Below are 17,065 nucleotides of genomic sequence, written 5' to 3' on the forward strand. Positions count from 1 at the left end.
ATCCTTGATCAGCATTGCCCTGCACTGCAGGACGTCCGGATCACATTCCAATCCCACCTCCTCCAATGCATTTTGCTGCACTCCCCAGCCTTAACCTTATCATGTATAAAAGCTCCTTACACCTCCCATCGTCTAAAGCAGCAGCCAACCTTGTTTGTATGGGGAGGGACCCCATTACCATTACTCCCATGTCTAGTCCTGTTTGAAGACAATCTATGATTTTAGCCGTTCAACTAAAGTATCTTGATTTCAAGGCATACTTGACGTCACGAATGACGGAAAATAAGAGCTTTACCGTCGCGGAAGAGGCGCAGCATTTGACAGTTAAATCTGTATCTCATTACATTCCAAATTACTGCAATGCGTAAACTTAACAACAACACCTATAATCTTTATCGTGCCACGATCAGTTACTGTTGCAGGTTATGAGTGATGGCGATGGGGATGGTTAGTCTTTACAATCCACTATAATATTTATAAGACAATAACGTATAGACAAGGACCTTTTATGCATAAAGTATCCAAAACCAAAAAAAAAAAAAAGGAAGAAAAAAGACGAGCATTATTAATGATCCCTGAGCTCTCCCCTCCTTTCTACCTTCAAAATGAGAGCACCACCAGCTGTCTATCTTGGTCAACTGCAACAATTTAGCTAATCGGGGATTAGTCTTCTACCGCCACTCCTCAAAGGCCCAACTGGCTGCATCATCGTTTCTGTAGGAAAGGGTCGGCCAAACTAAGTAAAACAAAACTACCTCTTCTGTACAAAGATTCTGGTGATTTCTTCACTCAGGCTTATGCTTGCCTCCTCTGCTCGCTCACGGGCCCTCATGGAAACCCATAGATCGAGACAGAGCAGCGGGGTTTGCAATCAGAATACTAGTGATCTCAGCAGTGCGATTCTCATTGTGAACCTTCGAATCTTTCGTCTTGAAGAAACCTGTGAATGGTGATGGTGCACCAACCGTCTTTTCCGGCATCGTTCCCGGCTTCTTGTTTCCCACATCCTCTGAGACGCGCTCCTCCGCTGAACCCTTGTGCGGCCTTGGACTCATGTCCGTCGCATGCTTCCCTAGATTTTCAGAGTTAGGCCCCATACAAGGTGGGTAACAAGATCCGTTTCTCATGTCAAACCAGTATGCAGAAGGCTGAATGGTGTAATAAGCCCATGGGAACACGTTGCCGAATCCCTGCTGACTCGTCGCGTTAACCCAATTCATTTCTCCCACTGTAGGGTCTGAAAGAGTAGTGAGAATGGAGGAAGAGGAAGAAGGCCCACACAGATTCTCGCTAAGGCTCTCTCCATCCTCATTGCTCCTTTCTGCTCGTCTCTTGCTTTTCCGGCGACCGGCTCCCACAGGTATGTTCCTCATCGACCCTCCAGCAGTCCAGTACCGCTGGCACTTCCTGCAGAAGTGCCTTGGTTGGTTGACATTGTAGTTGTTGAAGTAGCAGAATTTGGTGTCCGTACTGTTACACCTGGGACAAGGAATCACATTCTCCCTGTGATGTTTCTTATCAGCAATATCCTTGGGCATCTTCTCGTCTTGCTCCTCTACATCTGAATTTGTTGTTGGTTTGTCGGACTCTTCTCCTTTGACGTTTGGGATTTGCGCTCCATCCACAGACGATGAGTTTATCTCTGATGCGTCGTCTTCTTTTGGTGAACTTGATGAACGGTCATCTCCCTTTTCGAGTTCAGCAGCTTTCTTATTACACGCAATCTCCTGAAAAGGATTGAACCCGGTGGGGTTACATACTAAATCGAGCATGAGAGAGCGAGACAGAGAGATTGAATTCTATAATTATAGCAGAAAATGTGGAAAACAGATAAAAGATTTCAGAATGAATGAACAGAACTAGGGAGTTGCACTTGGGGAAAGGGAGTTTTCAAATTTCTTATTAAAGCTTCACAACCATCACGCGACAACGAAATTGTCCTGAAAGCACATAAAACTAACACAGATAAAGCCCATAAAGCATCAACTGGTTTTCCTAACCAGAAAATAGAAAGTCAGGGTGCCAAAATCGTTTGAATTTTCAGAAAATCAAAGTGGACATCTTAATTTATCATTTGGAGCTACTAAAAGTCCCAGCAAAGCCGAAACACAAAAATCTGCCATGATTGTCCAGAGGTTCCGAGGAAAGAAGGAACTATGCAGCAGGAATACAGAGTAAAGTATATAAGGACCTTTTCAGCGCGCTTCGATCCGTGTAAAGAGCAAACCTTGCTCCCTTATGTAGAGCTTCAGCCAAAGCTGATGTTTTCTTTGCAATTTTAAGATTGGTATTGTAAAATATTAGAAAAAATCATTCCGAGAAGCTTGATGTATAAATTTAAAATCTATAGGGCTGCTAGATATGTGACTTAAAATGCTACCCTTTGTGAGGCTGGTTGAAGAAATAGACTCTATAAGGACATGTGTGATAGCCAACCAAGGCAAATAAATCATTAAACGGATTAGTAGCTTCTAGGGATTCTACTGTCGAATGCCAAATTTTGATTAAACAGGTTTTGCTACTTAGGCTTACCTGGAAAATATACGGTAGCGCCACAAGTCCATCAACTTTGAGCAAGAAACATTGACAACTTTGAAAAACCTTGGGAACAGAAGACTCAGAATCTGAGAACATAGAGGCAACGGCTTCTCCTACCCAAACACCCCAAAACGGAAAAAATCTGAAAGGCAGAAAATAGGACATCTAAAATTGGCAAAGAAATGATCGTTTTTTTTTTCTTCTTTCTTTGTCTTGGTAAACAAGTTAAAACTTCGGAATGCTTTTACTGGAAATTTGTTCCCGTCTGCAAAAATCAGACACATTTAGAAAATTCCCTAAAATTCAAGAAGCCGTGCTGTAACTCAACAGCATAAGCGATAATTTGAGAGAATGAGATCGCACAAGGAGAAAGGGATCCAGAATGCCAGAAAATCGCAGAGAAGTAGTTCAAAGTCGAGAATCCGATTTCGAAAACGACTACGTATCAAAGAGAGAGCTAACTACATTCAGCCGTCAAAATTTGTCCCTCACGATCGCGAAAAGCATCTTGGTAACAGTTTCAAATTTTTCACAAAGCTAACAGGCCTATTCCTGCAGAACAAAATCCAAATTGAAAGCTCGGAGCATCATCTGTAAATGAAACTAAGTCCCGACTTCTTATCGACTGGAATGAAAGTAGCTTCTGATCCCAAAGTCCGTCCACCTAAAAATCTGGTCGCGAATTTCAAAAATCTCGGGGGATTGACAAAGAGACTGCTCCGAAGTTCAAAAACTGCCGCAAATTTCCGGAGGATGGAGAGGGGGAGAGAGAGAAAAGGATGGTGATGATGACTCTGAAAACGGTGGTACCTTGTTTATCTCCAATTGAGGAAGGAAGACGGTGGGATCGTCGACCGTCTTCTGCTTCTTGTTGGCCGCGGAGGCCCCTGCGTCGTCATCGCCGGCAACTCTCCGGCAGGATATACCGGGACCGAATTCGTGAATGGTCTTGCCGAAGAGCTTGATTCCGGGATCTCTGGCCTGCAGCGTTCCCGCCATCTGTTGGTCGCTTCTGTCTGGTGACACGAACACGATTACACGAAGAAGAAAGAAAGGGGAAGAGGAGGATAAAGAAGTGGCGGGGAGATGAGGGTGTTGCTTACTAACGGCGTGGATAGACGGCGACGGAAAGGAGGGGGGTGCCAAGTCAGCAGAGGGGAGGGCGACGGAGAGCCACGAGTTTAGGGTCAAGTGGGCTTTTGGGGCTTCCATTATTTGATCCTCTAAAGCGGGATACGGGCTCCTCTCCTCTCCTCTCCTCTCCTCTCCGCCCACGGGTTCGAGCTTTCTTTCCCGGCCCCTCCTTTTCAATTCCTCGCCGATCTATTCGCCCCCGCCTTTTGCATTCTTATCCACTTCCAATTCCCAAACCGCGACTGCGACGGACACGCCTCCTAAGATCTCTCCCCAACTCTCTTTTTCTTTTCTCTTCTCTTGTTTTCTTTTTATACAACAATCAATACACAGTTAGCTACTCTTCTTCTTCTTCTTCTTCTTCTACTCTCCCGAATCCCATTCAATTTGTCTATATAGTTAGTCTGCTTTGAATAATAAATTTGAATAGTTATTGGTTGAGATTGAAGCGGAGAAATCGGCTGCGGTGGCCCCTCTCCTCTACCTACTGAGACTGTGTCTTGTCCTCTCCTGCACTTGGAGTAAGCTTTTTGCATTGTGGATGTCGGGGCAGGGTATCCAAGTCTCGATTTTTTTTTACTTCTTTTCTTACACCATTCTGGCGACATGAATAAGGACAACTGATGATGACGATGACTCTCAGCATCCATCTTCGAACATAAACGGAAAAGGCAAGGAAAAATCATAAAACCTACTCCAGAAATTGGTCGGCCTTTAATTTGCTTGCATCCAGTGGTACCAACTTGAAAATTCCTTTTTATTTATTCCAGATATTTTGAGAGCCATTCAGACATGTCCACCATTCTCTCTCTAAAGGAAAAGAAAAGAAAAGAAAAGAAAAGAAAATGCTTTCACATGCACAGGCATCATATATGGTTTTCCATATCATTGGGAAACAAATTCAAAACTAACTACATACGTATCCAAGCCCGTGGAGCAGTTTTTATAATGTTTGCATGTTTCATTTGTTTAACTTGTAAAAATTCTTTCCAGAAAACTACTTCCATTTTAGCAAACACAACGCGCGCGCGACCTTGTCCCTTGGAGAAGTAATCGCCCTTTTCTGTCAGAAAACACACGAACTGGTCTCGCTAGGCCGTCCATATCTTCTTTTTCAACGTTAAGTGCGATCTTATAAAAAACAATGTTAGGCAACCGTTTCCTGGATTATGACGTCCGTTGTTATGCATTTTCCAAACATACCTATATATTTTTAATTATGCAGTTATCATTTGCATATTCCAAAAGTATAAAAGAACATGGGAATTATGTTATGTATATATATATTGCAAATGTAGAATGGGGAATAGACGATGTTTGGGGTGCGGCCGATTTAGCGGGGCGGGGTTCCACGTGAGCAGGGCGTGATTGGAAGGAGGCACGTGGCACTAAGAGCCAAGAGAAGAGAAGGGAGTTGCTTTCATCTCATCTCATGGTATTGATGATAAACTCATTGCTGGGCCGTCCATCTGGCACCACCTCGTCCACGTGTGAGAGCACAAAGATTTGCAGGAGCCCTGGGGGCGGGCGGGCGGGTCGCCGTCGCCGTCGCCGTCGGCCGAATCTTTCTCGTGGCCACCGTTGCTCGCACGCTTCTTCCTACCCGCGCTCCGCTCGCACCCACAAGTTCCCCCCCCCCCCCGACGGACCCACACCGCAACCACGAGCGCCCTCGGTTCGGTTTTGGCTTGGGTCCATGCTGGTTGCGGCGCTCAACCATATTCAATTGCCGACGCAACGCTTTTATTTCCATACCCCAACAACAACACATCCTCTGTCCATCACAGTAAAAGATAAACTGTGATGTCGCGCTCTTATTCTTCTTTCATTTGCCAGATATTTTAAACGCCCCTTCCGACTATTGAATTTTAAATGATAAACTGGTATGTGATTAGAGATAGTTAGTTGACAAAGCTGAAGGAAGGATCCACGGATTCTGCGCTTTTAGGATACGATGCCATTTGGACTCGGTGATAGACACCATCAAACCTTTCATTTGCGGCAGATTCCTCTCATTTTTCCTTTCATAGAACCCGTGGACGCTAACTCCATCGCTTAATATTTAATTACGTTTCAGTCCTTTGATTACACAGGTGGCAGTTGGAGCGCAGGGCAGTAGGCCTCCCGGGAAGCACGCCATCATCTTTTAGTTTTAGTCCTTCTCTTTTCTTTTCTTAATCTCTTCCTTCCCCCTCAAAAGCAAGACCACCTGTTTGTCCTCTACAAGGACAAACGCCAAAACATTATTTTTGTCATTTTTTTTAAAGTAAAAAAAGAAACTGGAATACCTTCAAATAAAGCTTGAAGTGAATTTCTATGCTAGCTGTATTGCTTTTATCCAACTTGTTTTGTTTTGGCCCTTTATCTTTCTCCCCCTCATATTGAAGGCAGTCTGTTTGTCTCAAACTTTTTTTTTTCATTGGAACTCAAGCTTTTATTTGACAGCTTTCATGAAAAGCATGATATTTTTTGAAACTATGAAAATTTTATTATACCTTTTTCAAAAAAAGAAAAAAAAAAAACTTTTTCTAAAAATTAATAAGTGAAGTGAGCTTTTGTTTCGTTTCCGTATAAATTTGATTTATTAGTTATGAGGAGGGATTAAAGAGGTGAGAGGGAGATAAGGGTACCGCATTGACCTTCAAGGGCGCTTTTCATTTCTTTTTCTTTCCTTTCCAGCAATAAAAACAGAAAAGAGATAAGGTTGGTGGGCGAAGAGGACGCGGAGAGAGAGAGAGAGGAAACATTGCTTGATTGGTGCATGTCTTCTCACTTTTTTATAAAAATGCCAAGTTGCTGATGGAAAGCGAGAGGAAGGCCCGACCCACCGCTGCACACGTGGCACATCTAAACTCCAGCGCCTTATAATCTTCTATATTATAAACAACTAATTTACTTAATATTTCAAAAGATAGATAGATAGATAGATAGATAAGCACTTGTGATACATCTGCTGAACTAACAATTATGCGAAAATATTCCTCACATCACATAATAAAACTATACAGACAATTAGAAAAATAAAAATATTTTGAAATCTAAATTCCATCAATCCACAAAAGAATATATATATATACATTGTTGGTCTAAAAAGATACCCTTCTATTTGGGGGCGAATATTTGTTGGAGGTCCACGGCCATCCCCCGTAGGCAAAGGCAGAGATGAGTTTGTGTCATGAGACCCACATCCGCCGGGGGGATTAAAGTTTTAGTTTCGAAACTTTTTCCAGTAGCCAGGTGAATTAGAGCTCCCTTTTCCACGATTTGCTAGTGCAAAAGTTGGATGACCCAGAAAAAGGAGGGAGGAGGTGACTTTTGTACCCAACAACAAAAAAAAAAAAAAAAAAAAAAAAATCAGCGGGCCCCACAACTCACTTTTCCCAAAAAAAAAATAAAAATAAAAAGTATTCTCTCTCTCTCTCTCTCTGGTATGGTGTATGAGAAAATTAAAGGCTGGCCTGGCAGTGGTGGGTGTATTATACGGACGGTTCAAAATACTTACATAAATTCCATGGTTGAAAGTGCATGATTGTTATTTGTTCATGCAAGTTGCTGATGGATGATGGCAAGAGTGAAAGTACGTTGCAGGTGAGCTCCAAATAGGAAACAGTGTATAAAAATCCACAAAATAAATCCCCGACCACCCAAACAAAAATTGGGACGATCTTTCAATCTTCATAAAATTGTTATTAAGCTTTCAGTTTAGCCATCCACTTGTTTATCGTCGTCGATCATTGGCTCGAGTCCTTACATCGAGTGTTCGTTCACCTCTTGTTTCAATAATGGCAAGAAAAAAAAAAGGGGGCGTGATGCACAAACTGAAGTGCTACAGGCTTCCACCACAACTTTACGAGAGGAAGTTGAGGGCTTCCGATCTCGTTCCTTTCCCCGGCTGTTGAAATTTTTAACATACAACAGCAGACCCCACAAATGCAGCCACACGTCCACCTTTCGAAGCATGGGAAACCCCTCATAGTGCACTCGTGCTTCTCAAGGAAAAAAAAAAAAAAAAAAAAAAACTGTCCTGTCTCCCCCTTCTTTCCTTCTTTTTGTTTGTTGAATCTTTTTCCTTTCCTCCCCACCCCCACCCAAGTCATCATCTATCACGGAATTCTATCCTTGCAAACTCAAGATCCATCTCCACTCTCCCTCACCATTAATGCTTCCTGTCATTGTACATCCAACAATTCCAATTCCTCATCATGATCAACTTTGAGTTCATCTCTCCTCTTCTGCTTCCCCCTCTTCATAAGCACTAATTCAGATGGTCCTTAAGCTCACCAGAATAGAATATGATCCTCCAGGTCAGTCCTTTTTATTTTATTTACTTACAAAAACTTCATTAATTTTCAGCTTTTTTTTTTTTTTTTTTTAATGTAAGAGTGCTGCCCCTTGAAGTTTGAAATTTAAAACTTTTATAGTGCCTCTTAGCAAGATATTTCTGGCTCCACCACTACTAAATAGTAGGTTAAAATCTCTGGCGAAGACCATTTTTGGCCTAGCAGAAAGGGCCTCTACTCTACCGTTTGATGGGCAGTTGCTGTTCAAACTTAACTTCATGAGGTGCGGTCAGTCCCTTTTCCTATACAGCCCCAAACCAACCTTGGAGTTTGGTGTTGTATGTTAGATGAGGTCTTTCGACGAGAGTGCAGTTTCCCCCGCATGAAAAACAAAATAAAAACTAATAATTCATTGAAGCCTTTACCAAGCAATCTTTTCTGTGCGCCAACATACGTGCGTGCATTCACAGATAAGCGCACATTCGTGCACACGCACAAGCATGGGCATGGATATAAGATCATTCAGCAAATGGAGCACTAAAGTTTGTAATGTTGATGTTAATTTGGTGTTGGGTTAGGCCGATAGTGCCTTGTGAAAATGTGCCTGCCATAGCGGCCAATGTCATGTGAATATCATGAACGGCTGATCACTTCCACCGTCTATTTTAGCTTTTGCAGAGCACTCGAGAAGACAAACGCTTGACGTTGACTACGACATCGAAGGGGGAATGTGCATCTGTATATGCGTATCTACACACACACACAAATATATATATATATATATATATATATGGGATATCATCACACGCGGAGTTTGGTGGTTGTCTGCACCAGAAGGGCTGTGATCTGAAGAAAGAGATCACAAGCAACCAGGACTGGATATGGTTGTTGTACTTCAGTCTCAGTATTCACATTATTTCCCTACAGTCAAGTCTTCGTCGTGTAGTCAGAAAACTCCACGAGTTCGCCAGACAATCTACTTCTCTAATTTAGCCGAGCCAGCTAGGCTCCCACAGTCAGCTTTCCACACACACAGAACTTCATCTACAGATCATATTCACTTCATACATTGGGTCTGCTAGCGGCCAATAAATCCACATCATGAACAGAAACATTTACTTCTAGTCTTTGTAGCAGATAAAAGGGAAACACAACTAGGAAAGGAAGGCTTGTGTCTTTTCCTTACCCGTTAATTAACTTAAAGAGAAAACAAGCCAATGCTTAATTTCCATCCTTTTTTCTCCTTCAACGCGTGAAAGCATGTAATGAAACTTTGGCTGAACTCTGAAGGGATAGGCAAACTACACAGGCATGTCCCTTTACTTGAGTATGCTGGGATGGGGATCACCTGGCATAAGCGAAGTGAGGTTGGGCCACCTGCTGAAGATGGTACACAGAAAAGGAAGCGGAATGTTCCGAGAGTGATTCGCGATTTCTAAATTAATCTACGCTCCACAAGTTTTACAAATAGAATGGGTTGAGAGAAAGCATTTTCTGTATCAACACTCATAGTGGACAATCATTGCCTCAATGGACTTACAATGTGGCACAAACCCATGCATTTTTCTTTTCAAACTTTGAGTTTCATAAGAAGTCAGAAGTCTTGACAGGTGAGGCTGGAATTCATACCAGTTTGAACGGGTTCAGCTCTAGCTATCACAAGATGAATAACATGAGCCGAGTTCAGCTAGTGAAATGAACTGATCTTGGTGGGCCACATGCTAGGCTTTTCGTTAACAGACTTGCTAATTATAGGATAAACTGATTGTACAGGGTCGTTTGAATGGAAGGGAGATCTGACTGAGGACTTTAATTATTTTAAGCTCATAATCTCTTTCTACCATGTGAAACCAGGCGTGGAGACACACAGTCTCATTTTCAGCCATTTTCTCGTGCTTCAGTCGCACTGATAGTGGTGTAACAGAGAAGTAGGCATCACATGACACCCTGGCTCCTGTCCAATGGCACCGCTCTCTCCCATTCAAACATGCCTTAGCAGTATGTTGGATGGAGACAAAAGATATAGATGGGAAGAAAAAAGAAAATTAGTGTGAACTGTGTTTGGGTGTCAAATTATAAAGGAGGAAAGGATTGGAAGGTAAGGAAAGGATTGGACCAAACTACGCTTGAATAGGAAAGCAAGGAAGACAGGAAAAAGAAAGGAAATTTCCAATCCCTCCAAAAATGAGAAGAAAGAAAGTGTACCAAAAAAAAAAAAAAAATCTGCCCTCATTAATCTCTTCCTTTCTTTTCCTTCTCATGCCTTAATCTGTCAGTTTTTCCCTTATCATTTCCCTCGATCCGAACACAACCTAAATGAAGTAACATATTAAGAAGGCCTTTGGCATTTCACCAGAGACTTACATACTGTTGTTACAAGTTCCAACGTGTCGGCAGGAACATGTGAAAACGGCTGCTAAAATCAAGGGGATGATCATACAGACAAACGATCGGTCCATCACCCAGCGCATGTTGTCTCAAAATAGATCTGTCTAAAGCTTACGACCGAGTGAATTGACAGTTTTTGGTGGCTTCGCTTAACGCCTCTCGATGTGTTTCTCGACAGTCTCGGCTTCAGTTCTTATTGATAGAAAACACTTAAAACGTAACGGCATGTGGCCTATCAAACTCAATGGCTGTTCAGAGGTATCCTGAAAGTACTGGACAAAGATTACAGGTGGTCCGATGGATTCCGAGAGAGGGGAAGATCAGGTTTTGGCACGACAATTGGTCGGGAAAATGTCTGGAGTAGCCTGCTGAGCCCTGATGACTATCTTTGGGCTGCTCACTTCCTCCATCTCAAAATCGAAGAGCTGCTCAATACCGATCTACTTTTGGAACCAGACTTCAACCTGTTTCTACTCAGGGTTGGAGTTCAACGTCCCTCCATTGCTGCCACAGATACCTTAACCTTTTCTGGTCAGCCGGTTAACGCCAAATACTTTCTTGCTGTTTCGGAGAACGTTCGGAAGAAAGATATCAAGGAAGATTGGAGGGCTTGGATTTGGTATTCCTCAAATTACCCCCACGCCTAGTGGTTCACCCACTTGGCTGTAGAGGGAAGCCTTCCCACCCTATACCGACTCCAGAGAAAAGGTAACTGATGTTATTTTTGCAAAAAAGGTGGAGGAAACGGCGGTGCACATCTATTTCAACTGCGCTTTTGCTAAATCAGTGTGGGCAGCAACCTGTTCTAAGTTCAAAAAGACGCCTATAACAGTGCATCACATGGTTAACGGTTGAACTGAAATCCCTCCAGCAGGCGCGTTTAGGCATTAATGGTTGAACTCTGAAATCGTTCTCATTGGTTTTTGTAACACAATCGTATCTATAATATTTGAGATCCCTACTTACTTGTTCTCATTTCCTTCTCATATTTTCATTCATTTGATCCACACTCGTTTGCAAACCCGTAAAAACTCTACCGCAACGCCTACCCACATCTTTGAGTAAGTGTAGCCGCATCTACCTCGAGAAATAAATGCCGAACGATCGCATCTGAAACCGAGAAAAGATGGTCAACCAAAACCAACCTCCAGTAGCAACACTACATATGCATTGCAAATGACACTTCAATACAGTACATTCACCAGCTTGCACCACATCGTGGCTTGACAATTGCGACACAAGAATGACTTCCCATTTCTAAGGTTATCCAATTTTCAAAAAAGCAGAAGTTCTATGCAGAACAAGTTTCACCTTGTCCAGTTTGATTGGAAAGAACAAGTAAATCTATCTTTAATAATAATAAGAATGATTCAGGTAAAAACACTAAGAGTTCTTCATGCATTCGAATGTGATCCCTGTAAAGAAGCATAAAAACATCAATGTAAGCAGTTATCCAACTCCTAATTTTTTGGCTTTTTTCTGTTTCCTTTTCCATGCTTCCCTTTTCATTTATTTTTCCATGGTTTCTTAATTCTGATTTGAGTATTTTTGAAAGGATACAATTGTAAGATATGTCAATTTCTCCATAGTTTTTTTCCTGGCCAGTAGCAACTTCATCCACAATGATTCAGATGTGATTTTCAAAGAAAACCAGCAGCGTTAAAGCTGCTCCAGATTATGAGTCTCAAGGTTCGAGAACTTTACAAAGCACACATGATTCTGAACAGCATAACTCATCGGAGTACAACTTCCCACTGAAATTACTCCACGGTTCTGTGGAGACCTATGCTATGGTATAAGAGAAGCTACAACCAAGGCTTACAAATGACGTAGGCAGCAAATATAAGCAACATTAACATTTTTTTTGCATAAATGTACAGAAATGATTCAACAGTTTGAACACAAATATCAATGACAAAGCTCAGAATTGCATCAAATCTAGCAGCCGGCAACAGAAGCTGGGCTGTTTTTCCATAGTTTATGTTGATACTTATGTAATCAAAATGGTTCAAAAGTCTGCATGACCAGATTACCACCATAACATCTGAATAACTTCTCGACCTGACAGATCCAACAGGAGCATCACAATGGTTGATGTTACATTACATAAAAAGATCATGAAAAACATAAATTTTATATTTCAAATAGGAAGTATTTCCTTTATGACATCAGAAATAATATCTAATCATGGGAATTACAACTCCAGGCCATATCATGCCAGAAACATTATGCACATCCTCTTGGAAACATTTCACTAATAGCGGAAAAATCAGCCAGTAGTAAGCCACCTTTTAAAAGGAACTCAGTTTTCCAAATTATAGAAGCAACGGTTGCCTCATGTAAGGAGTGAGCAACCAATTATACATGACCCTCATTTTGCTCAACAAATGAACTTGGAAAATAACTTCAATGGACTTTTTGAATAATAAGTTAGACTGCTTAATCTTTTGTTAGAAAACAAAATATCTTCAGTAGCTTCAGTTTGCATTTTCTCGTATCATCAGCATGTTTAATGACAAATGCATTTCAGTTTACTCTGTTTAGACATTGCCAATACAGATGCACATATATACATTTTATATCCATGCACATGCTTTTGTACTTACAGATTAGTGCTCTAGCTGGATAAGCAACCGTATTTATACATGTTATCTGCTTGCACCGTGTTGATACAAATTAATGTATTTTTACTCTTTGTAGACACTTGAATTATGTAAATATTTTATACATTTTTCATCACCAAAGAAAACTATTCATATATATGCAAGTTGCCATTTTCATGATATAAGATAATAGATAAATTAAACAATACAGGCACACATATTCAGGTACTTTTTACACATGTAGAAATAGAATAATTGAAGACTATGATGCCTCCAAAACGTTTCCCACTTCCCAATCATTCATTTACCTTTGTGGTTGTTCTTGCACATAAACACAAAGGAACTAACATCCTGGTTCGGTCAAAATTTCCCTGCTTTATTCAATTCCTGGTGAAAACAATTCAATCCAACATTGTAAGCTTGTGACACTTTCTAACGCTTATCTTATGGCTATAGAGCTGAAAATATCACAAGGTATGTTCCTATTGAAGCAGCATTTATTTAGTAGCTTTCTTAGTTTCATGCAAAAGATGGCTAAATAACTTAGACCACCAAATCTTTAAAGCTGAACTTGTTTTCCTGCAGAAAGTTCTTCATTCTAAAGAGTTTGATATCAGGAATTTATAAATTCAAGATTGGAAAGAGAAATAAGAAAAATAAACACAAAACTTCAGAAAAATGATGAGACTTTGACACCTGTCTACTTCTGCAGAATAATCGGTCTTCCATTACATGTTATTGTTCTCCAAAACATTTTATCCAATAAGCAATCATGACAGGATAAGTATTCTTGCTTTATCTCTTCGACTTCTAGCAAGTATAAAGTTTTCAAAGTTACTGTTTTAGCTACACTATGGCATCTACTCTTATTTAAATCTGTAGTCATTTAATGGGGCTAAGGGATGAAAAAATTTACACACTTCAGCACTCTTAGTTGATTATCAACTCTCAGGTTCTTGGGCTCCCAAGCAAGACAAAGGATGCAAACCCTTCAATTAGGCATAAGAGAACACATTTTCTGGGTACTGCTTCATTTAACAACTGCTTCATTTAACATAGGCATCGTATATAGTTCCAAAAATAACTGTTGAAAATCATCCTTCCACCATGCTCTGTGGTTATGACACAATGAAACTTATAAAAGGCTTCACACGCCTTGCCTCACCAAATCCTAATTAGTGACATCACATGCATTTCTTTTTGATAGCAGGACCAATAATAATGAAGTTGTATGGCTGCCTTCTTACACTAAATTTTACTCTAAATATTCAGCTACGTTATAGAAAGACCCAAAAGCCCAAAACATGTCTTAATTCTGGTACTGAACCAGCTTGAATCCATGACTGCAGCAGATATTCTTACTACTAAATTAGGGCAGATGCAATAACAATTAACAAATCCTATGGAAGCAAAACATGAAGAAAGGCCAAAAAGCTAACAGGAGATGTTTCGGTAATACAGGGCATGCAGATCCCCAATCTTTAGCCACGTTCTGAATGCTATGCAGGAAGCAACAAACAGCGTGTAGTTTAAACCAAAAGCTGCACAGATGCATCAAAAGTTCTGGCCCCAAAACGATAACGTGCACAATTAGGAGATAGGAAAGCGATGTCTCCTTGAAAGTCCAACGAGTGCAGCTCACACCATATGGAGTTATTATTATTATTATGATTATTTTAATAGAACTCACTACAAAATAATGAGCATAAAAGTTAAGCAGGTTCTCTAGCACATAAAGATTAAAGGCACCTGAATGTCATCGAGGTCATAGGACCTCCTGCAAAGCCAAGTAACTGAAACTTAAATCCAAAAGGTCGCAGTTTATAAGAGCTTGAGATACTAACCAAGAAAGATAAGCAGGGGAAACGGAAAAAGAACGAACAAGGGAACTATATTATTATTGTGATTCAAGAATCGAATGAGTGCATATTATTCCGCTATATGACTGACATTATATGGAATATAGTATGTAAACACATAATTTAAAAAGACATACGACTCATCTCCTCTTTACTAGCTAGCCAAGAAATAAGCTGAAGGGCAATGAACAGCCATCAGTATGTATCAGCCAATTCAATCAGCTTCCACGGGATTCACTTCTTTATTTTCCCATTTTTCTTATGGCCCCAAACCTCCACTCTTCCAATGGGACAGCCACACTTTGCCCGAAAGATAAGAACCGCTCTGCCATTCGGAGGTGCCAACTTCCTGAGATCTTCTTCCAAATCCTTGTGTTTGTCCCCAAGTTCAAACAGCCCTCTACCACCATAATCATCTCTTGAGGCGGACTGAGAATTCTTTATGCACTCCTCAGGTTCGAGCTGGATATCGAATTCTGCGGATTTACGGAGGCCTCGGCAATTTGGGTTGTCGCATTTTCTGGTCATATAGCGAATGATCTCCCAAAGAGATATTGAAACCAACAGGGAGGATGCAATAACTGATGCATAAATAGATGGAGCTTGACTAACCTCTTCCACAATGATCGAGAAGGCAGCATGAACGATCTGCGACACCCCATGACAGAAGAATTTGACATAAGGGAGGACCAAGAAGCCATAAGCACCGAGAACAAGGATCAAGATTATGATATCGACGGCAGCGGCATGCGATCCATCGCAGAGAGAAACAGACGAGGAATTTGACGAATTGGGGTGTTGGTGTTTCTTGTTCCGGTGATTGTTTTGTGGGTACCTGGAATGGCCAAGATGGGGGCAATCCGCTTGGGCGATAGAATAAGCCATGCCGATTCCTAACAGGAGCAGACAGGCACCACACGAAAACCATTCATAACAATGAACCGTCAGTACAATCCCAAACCGACGAAAAACATAGAAAGGTAAGAAAACCGCTACTACCAACGTAAGGATTGGATGAAACCTACCAGGAAGGAAAACGGAAAAGGGGGGGGGGGGAATTTTAGAGATTTACCTGGACAAGAGTTGAATTTTGGGGAATTGCGTCCCCGTCGGTTGATCCTGAGAACGATGAATTCGTAGGCCAAAGAAAATCTAGTTGGTAATTGGGGAAAAGGGAGATCCTTCACCGCCTCACGGAATAAAGCAAAGGAGAAAAAGAAGGCATATGGGATTGCTGCCCTCCAAAGGAAAGGGCTCCTAAGAAGGCTGAATAAGAGAGAAATCCAGAAATTCCCTTCTCTAGGTTTCTGGGGAACAGAGCAACTAAAGGCCAAACCTTACTTGCTTCCATGAGGAGGCCATCTCCCCCAATCCCCCACGCATCGTTATGCAATTCACAAGAGACTCACCACACCAATTGCGGAATTCCTTTGTAACGAAAGTCAACCAAGTGGTGGAGGAGCTTAGGGAGGGAGGTAAGAGGAGACCCATGATCCATCCCACCCAACACCCTGCAACCATTTACAAGTTTTTGACCAGGCATGCCAACGGACCAGGTCCACCCTCCTTGCTTCTCACCGGCAACGGTTGTTCATGCCTTGTGAGAGGTCTGATGAGCTCAACCGTTTCACGGTGAGCTACAACTGGGCTCGGCCGGACTCCAACTTGGCTGGGGCCGCACACTGGCTGACTCGCTATGCGGGGAATCACTGGACCTGGCCAAGTCAAGTTTTGAAGGAATTTTAATCAGATCCTACGAGAGCGAGCCAGTCAAATGGCCACTATGGGAGACGCCGTATCTTCCGAAATAAGTCAATGGGAAGGGAAAGCGCGAGTGGAGTGGAAAACTCTCTCAAGAGAGAGCGGCAGGAGGACTGTGTGTCTTTTCTGGATCCCACAAGACACGCCTTTGCTCTGGTTTTTGCCTCTGGAATTTCTCCATCTCTGACATCCATCGACTTGACTTGCGTAAAGTCGAGTTGAACGCTGAATTGATTGCAAGAATGTGTGCAGATACACGCCTGTGATCTTCATCTCGCCTTAACTTATTACTCCCATTACCTTCTTAATCGTTTTCTAATGGGCCGGCTTATGAACCTCGACGATTCTTTGTTACCATGCGCGTTACTTGCTGGGAAGTATGCATCTGTCAAAGAAAGAGCAGATTATTTTAGAAGCTCGCTATTTTTCTTGTGAAATACTGATTACCAAATGGATGTGTGCTCGTATTTTTTCGGTTACCAAATGCATGTGTGCTCGTATT

The 17,065-nt window shown here is 41.7% G+C and overlaps 2 protein-coding genes across 2 annotated transcripts; both read right to left on the reverse strand.

The window, feature by feature from the left end:
* Positions 1 to 362: 362 nt before the first annotated feature.
* On the reverse strand, positions 363 to 3,765 carry LOC116249081 (cyclic dof factor 1-like). The gene is made up of 2 exons (XM_050075734.1): positions 3,349 to 3,765; positions 363 to 1,727 (listed from the first exon to the last, which is right to left on the reverse strand). The coding sequence occupies exons 1-2, from the start codon at positions 3,748 to 3,750 to the stop codon at positions 819 to 821; spliced, it is 1,311 nt and encodes a 436-aa protein (XP_049931691.1). The 5' UTR covers positions 3,751 to 3,765; the 3' UTR covers positions 363 to 818.
* An 11,046-nt stretch (positions 3,766 to 14,811) lies between these two features.
* On the reverse strand, positions 14,812 to 16,535 carry LOC116248915 (uncharacterized protein At5g19025-like). The gene is made up of 2 exons (XM_031621949.2): positions 15,875 to 16,535; positions 14,812 to 15,695 (listed from the first exon to the last, which is right to left on the reverse strand). The coding sequence occupies exon 2, from the start codon at positions 15,685 to 15,687 to the stop codon at positions 15,037 to 15,039; it is 651 nt and encodes a 216-aa protein (XP_031477809.1). The 5' UTR covers positions 15,688 to 15,695; positions 15,875 to 16,535; the 3' UTR covers positions 14,812 to 15,036.
* Between the last annotated feature and the right edge of the window lie 530 nt (positions 16,536 to 17,065).

This window comes from Nymphaea colorata, chromosome 2 (assembly GCF_008831285.2).
Source record: "Nymphaea colorata isolate Beijing-Zhang1983 chromosome 2, ASM883128v2, whole genome shotgun sequence".
In the NCBI taxonomy this organism is placed as follows: Eukaryota; Viridiplantae; Streptophyta; class Magnoliopsida; order Nymphaeales; family Nymphaeaceae; genus Nymphaea; species Nymphaea colorata.

What these genes read in the sequence shown, in the direction of transcription:
- LOC116248915 (XM_031621949.2), bottom strand. Translation starts at nt 15,687, where the DNA reads ATGGCTTATTCTATCGCCCAAGCGGATTGCCCCCATCTTGGCCATTCC.
- LOC116249081 (XM_050075734.1), bottom strand. Translation starts at nt 3,750, where the DNA reads ATGGAAGCCCCAAAAGCCCACTTGACCCTAAACTCGTGGCTCTCCGTC. An exon ending in CTCAATTGGAGATAAACAAG is followed by an intron (nt 1,728 to 3,348) that starts GTACCACCGTTT and finishes AATCCTTTTCAG; the next exon opens with GAGATTGCGTGTAATAAGAA.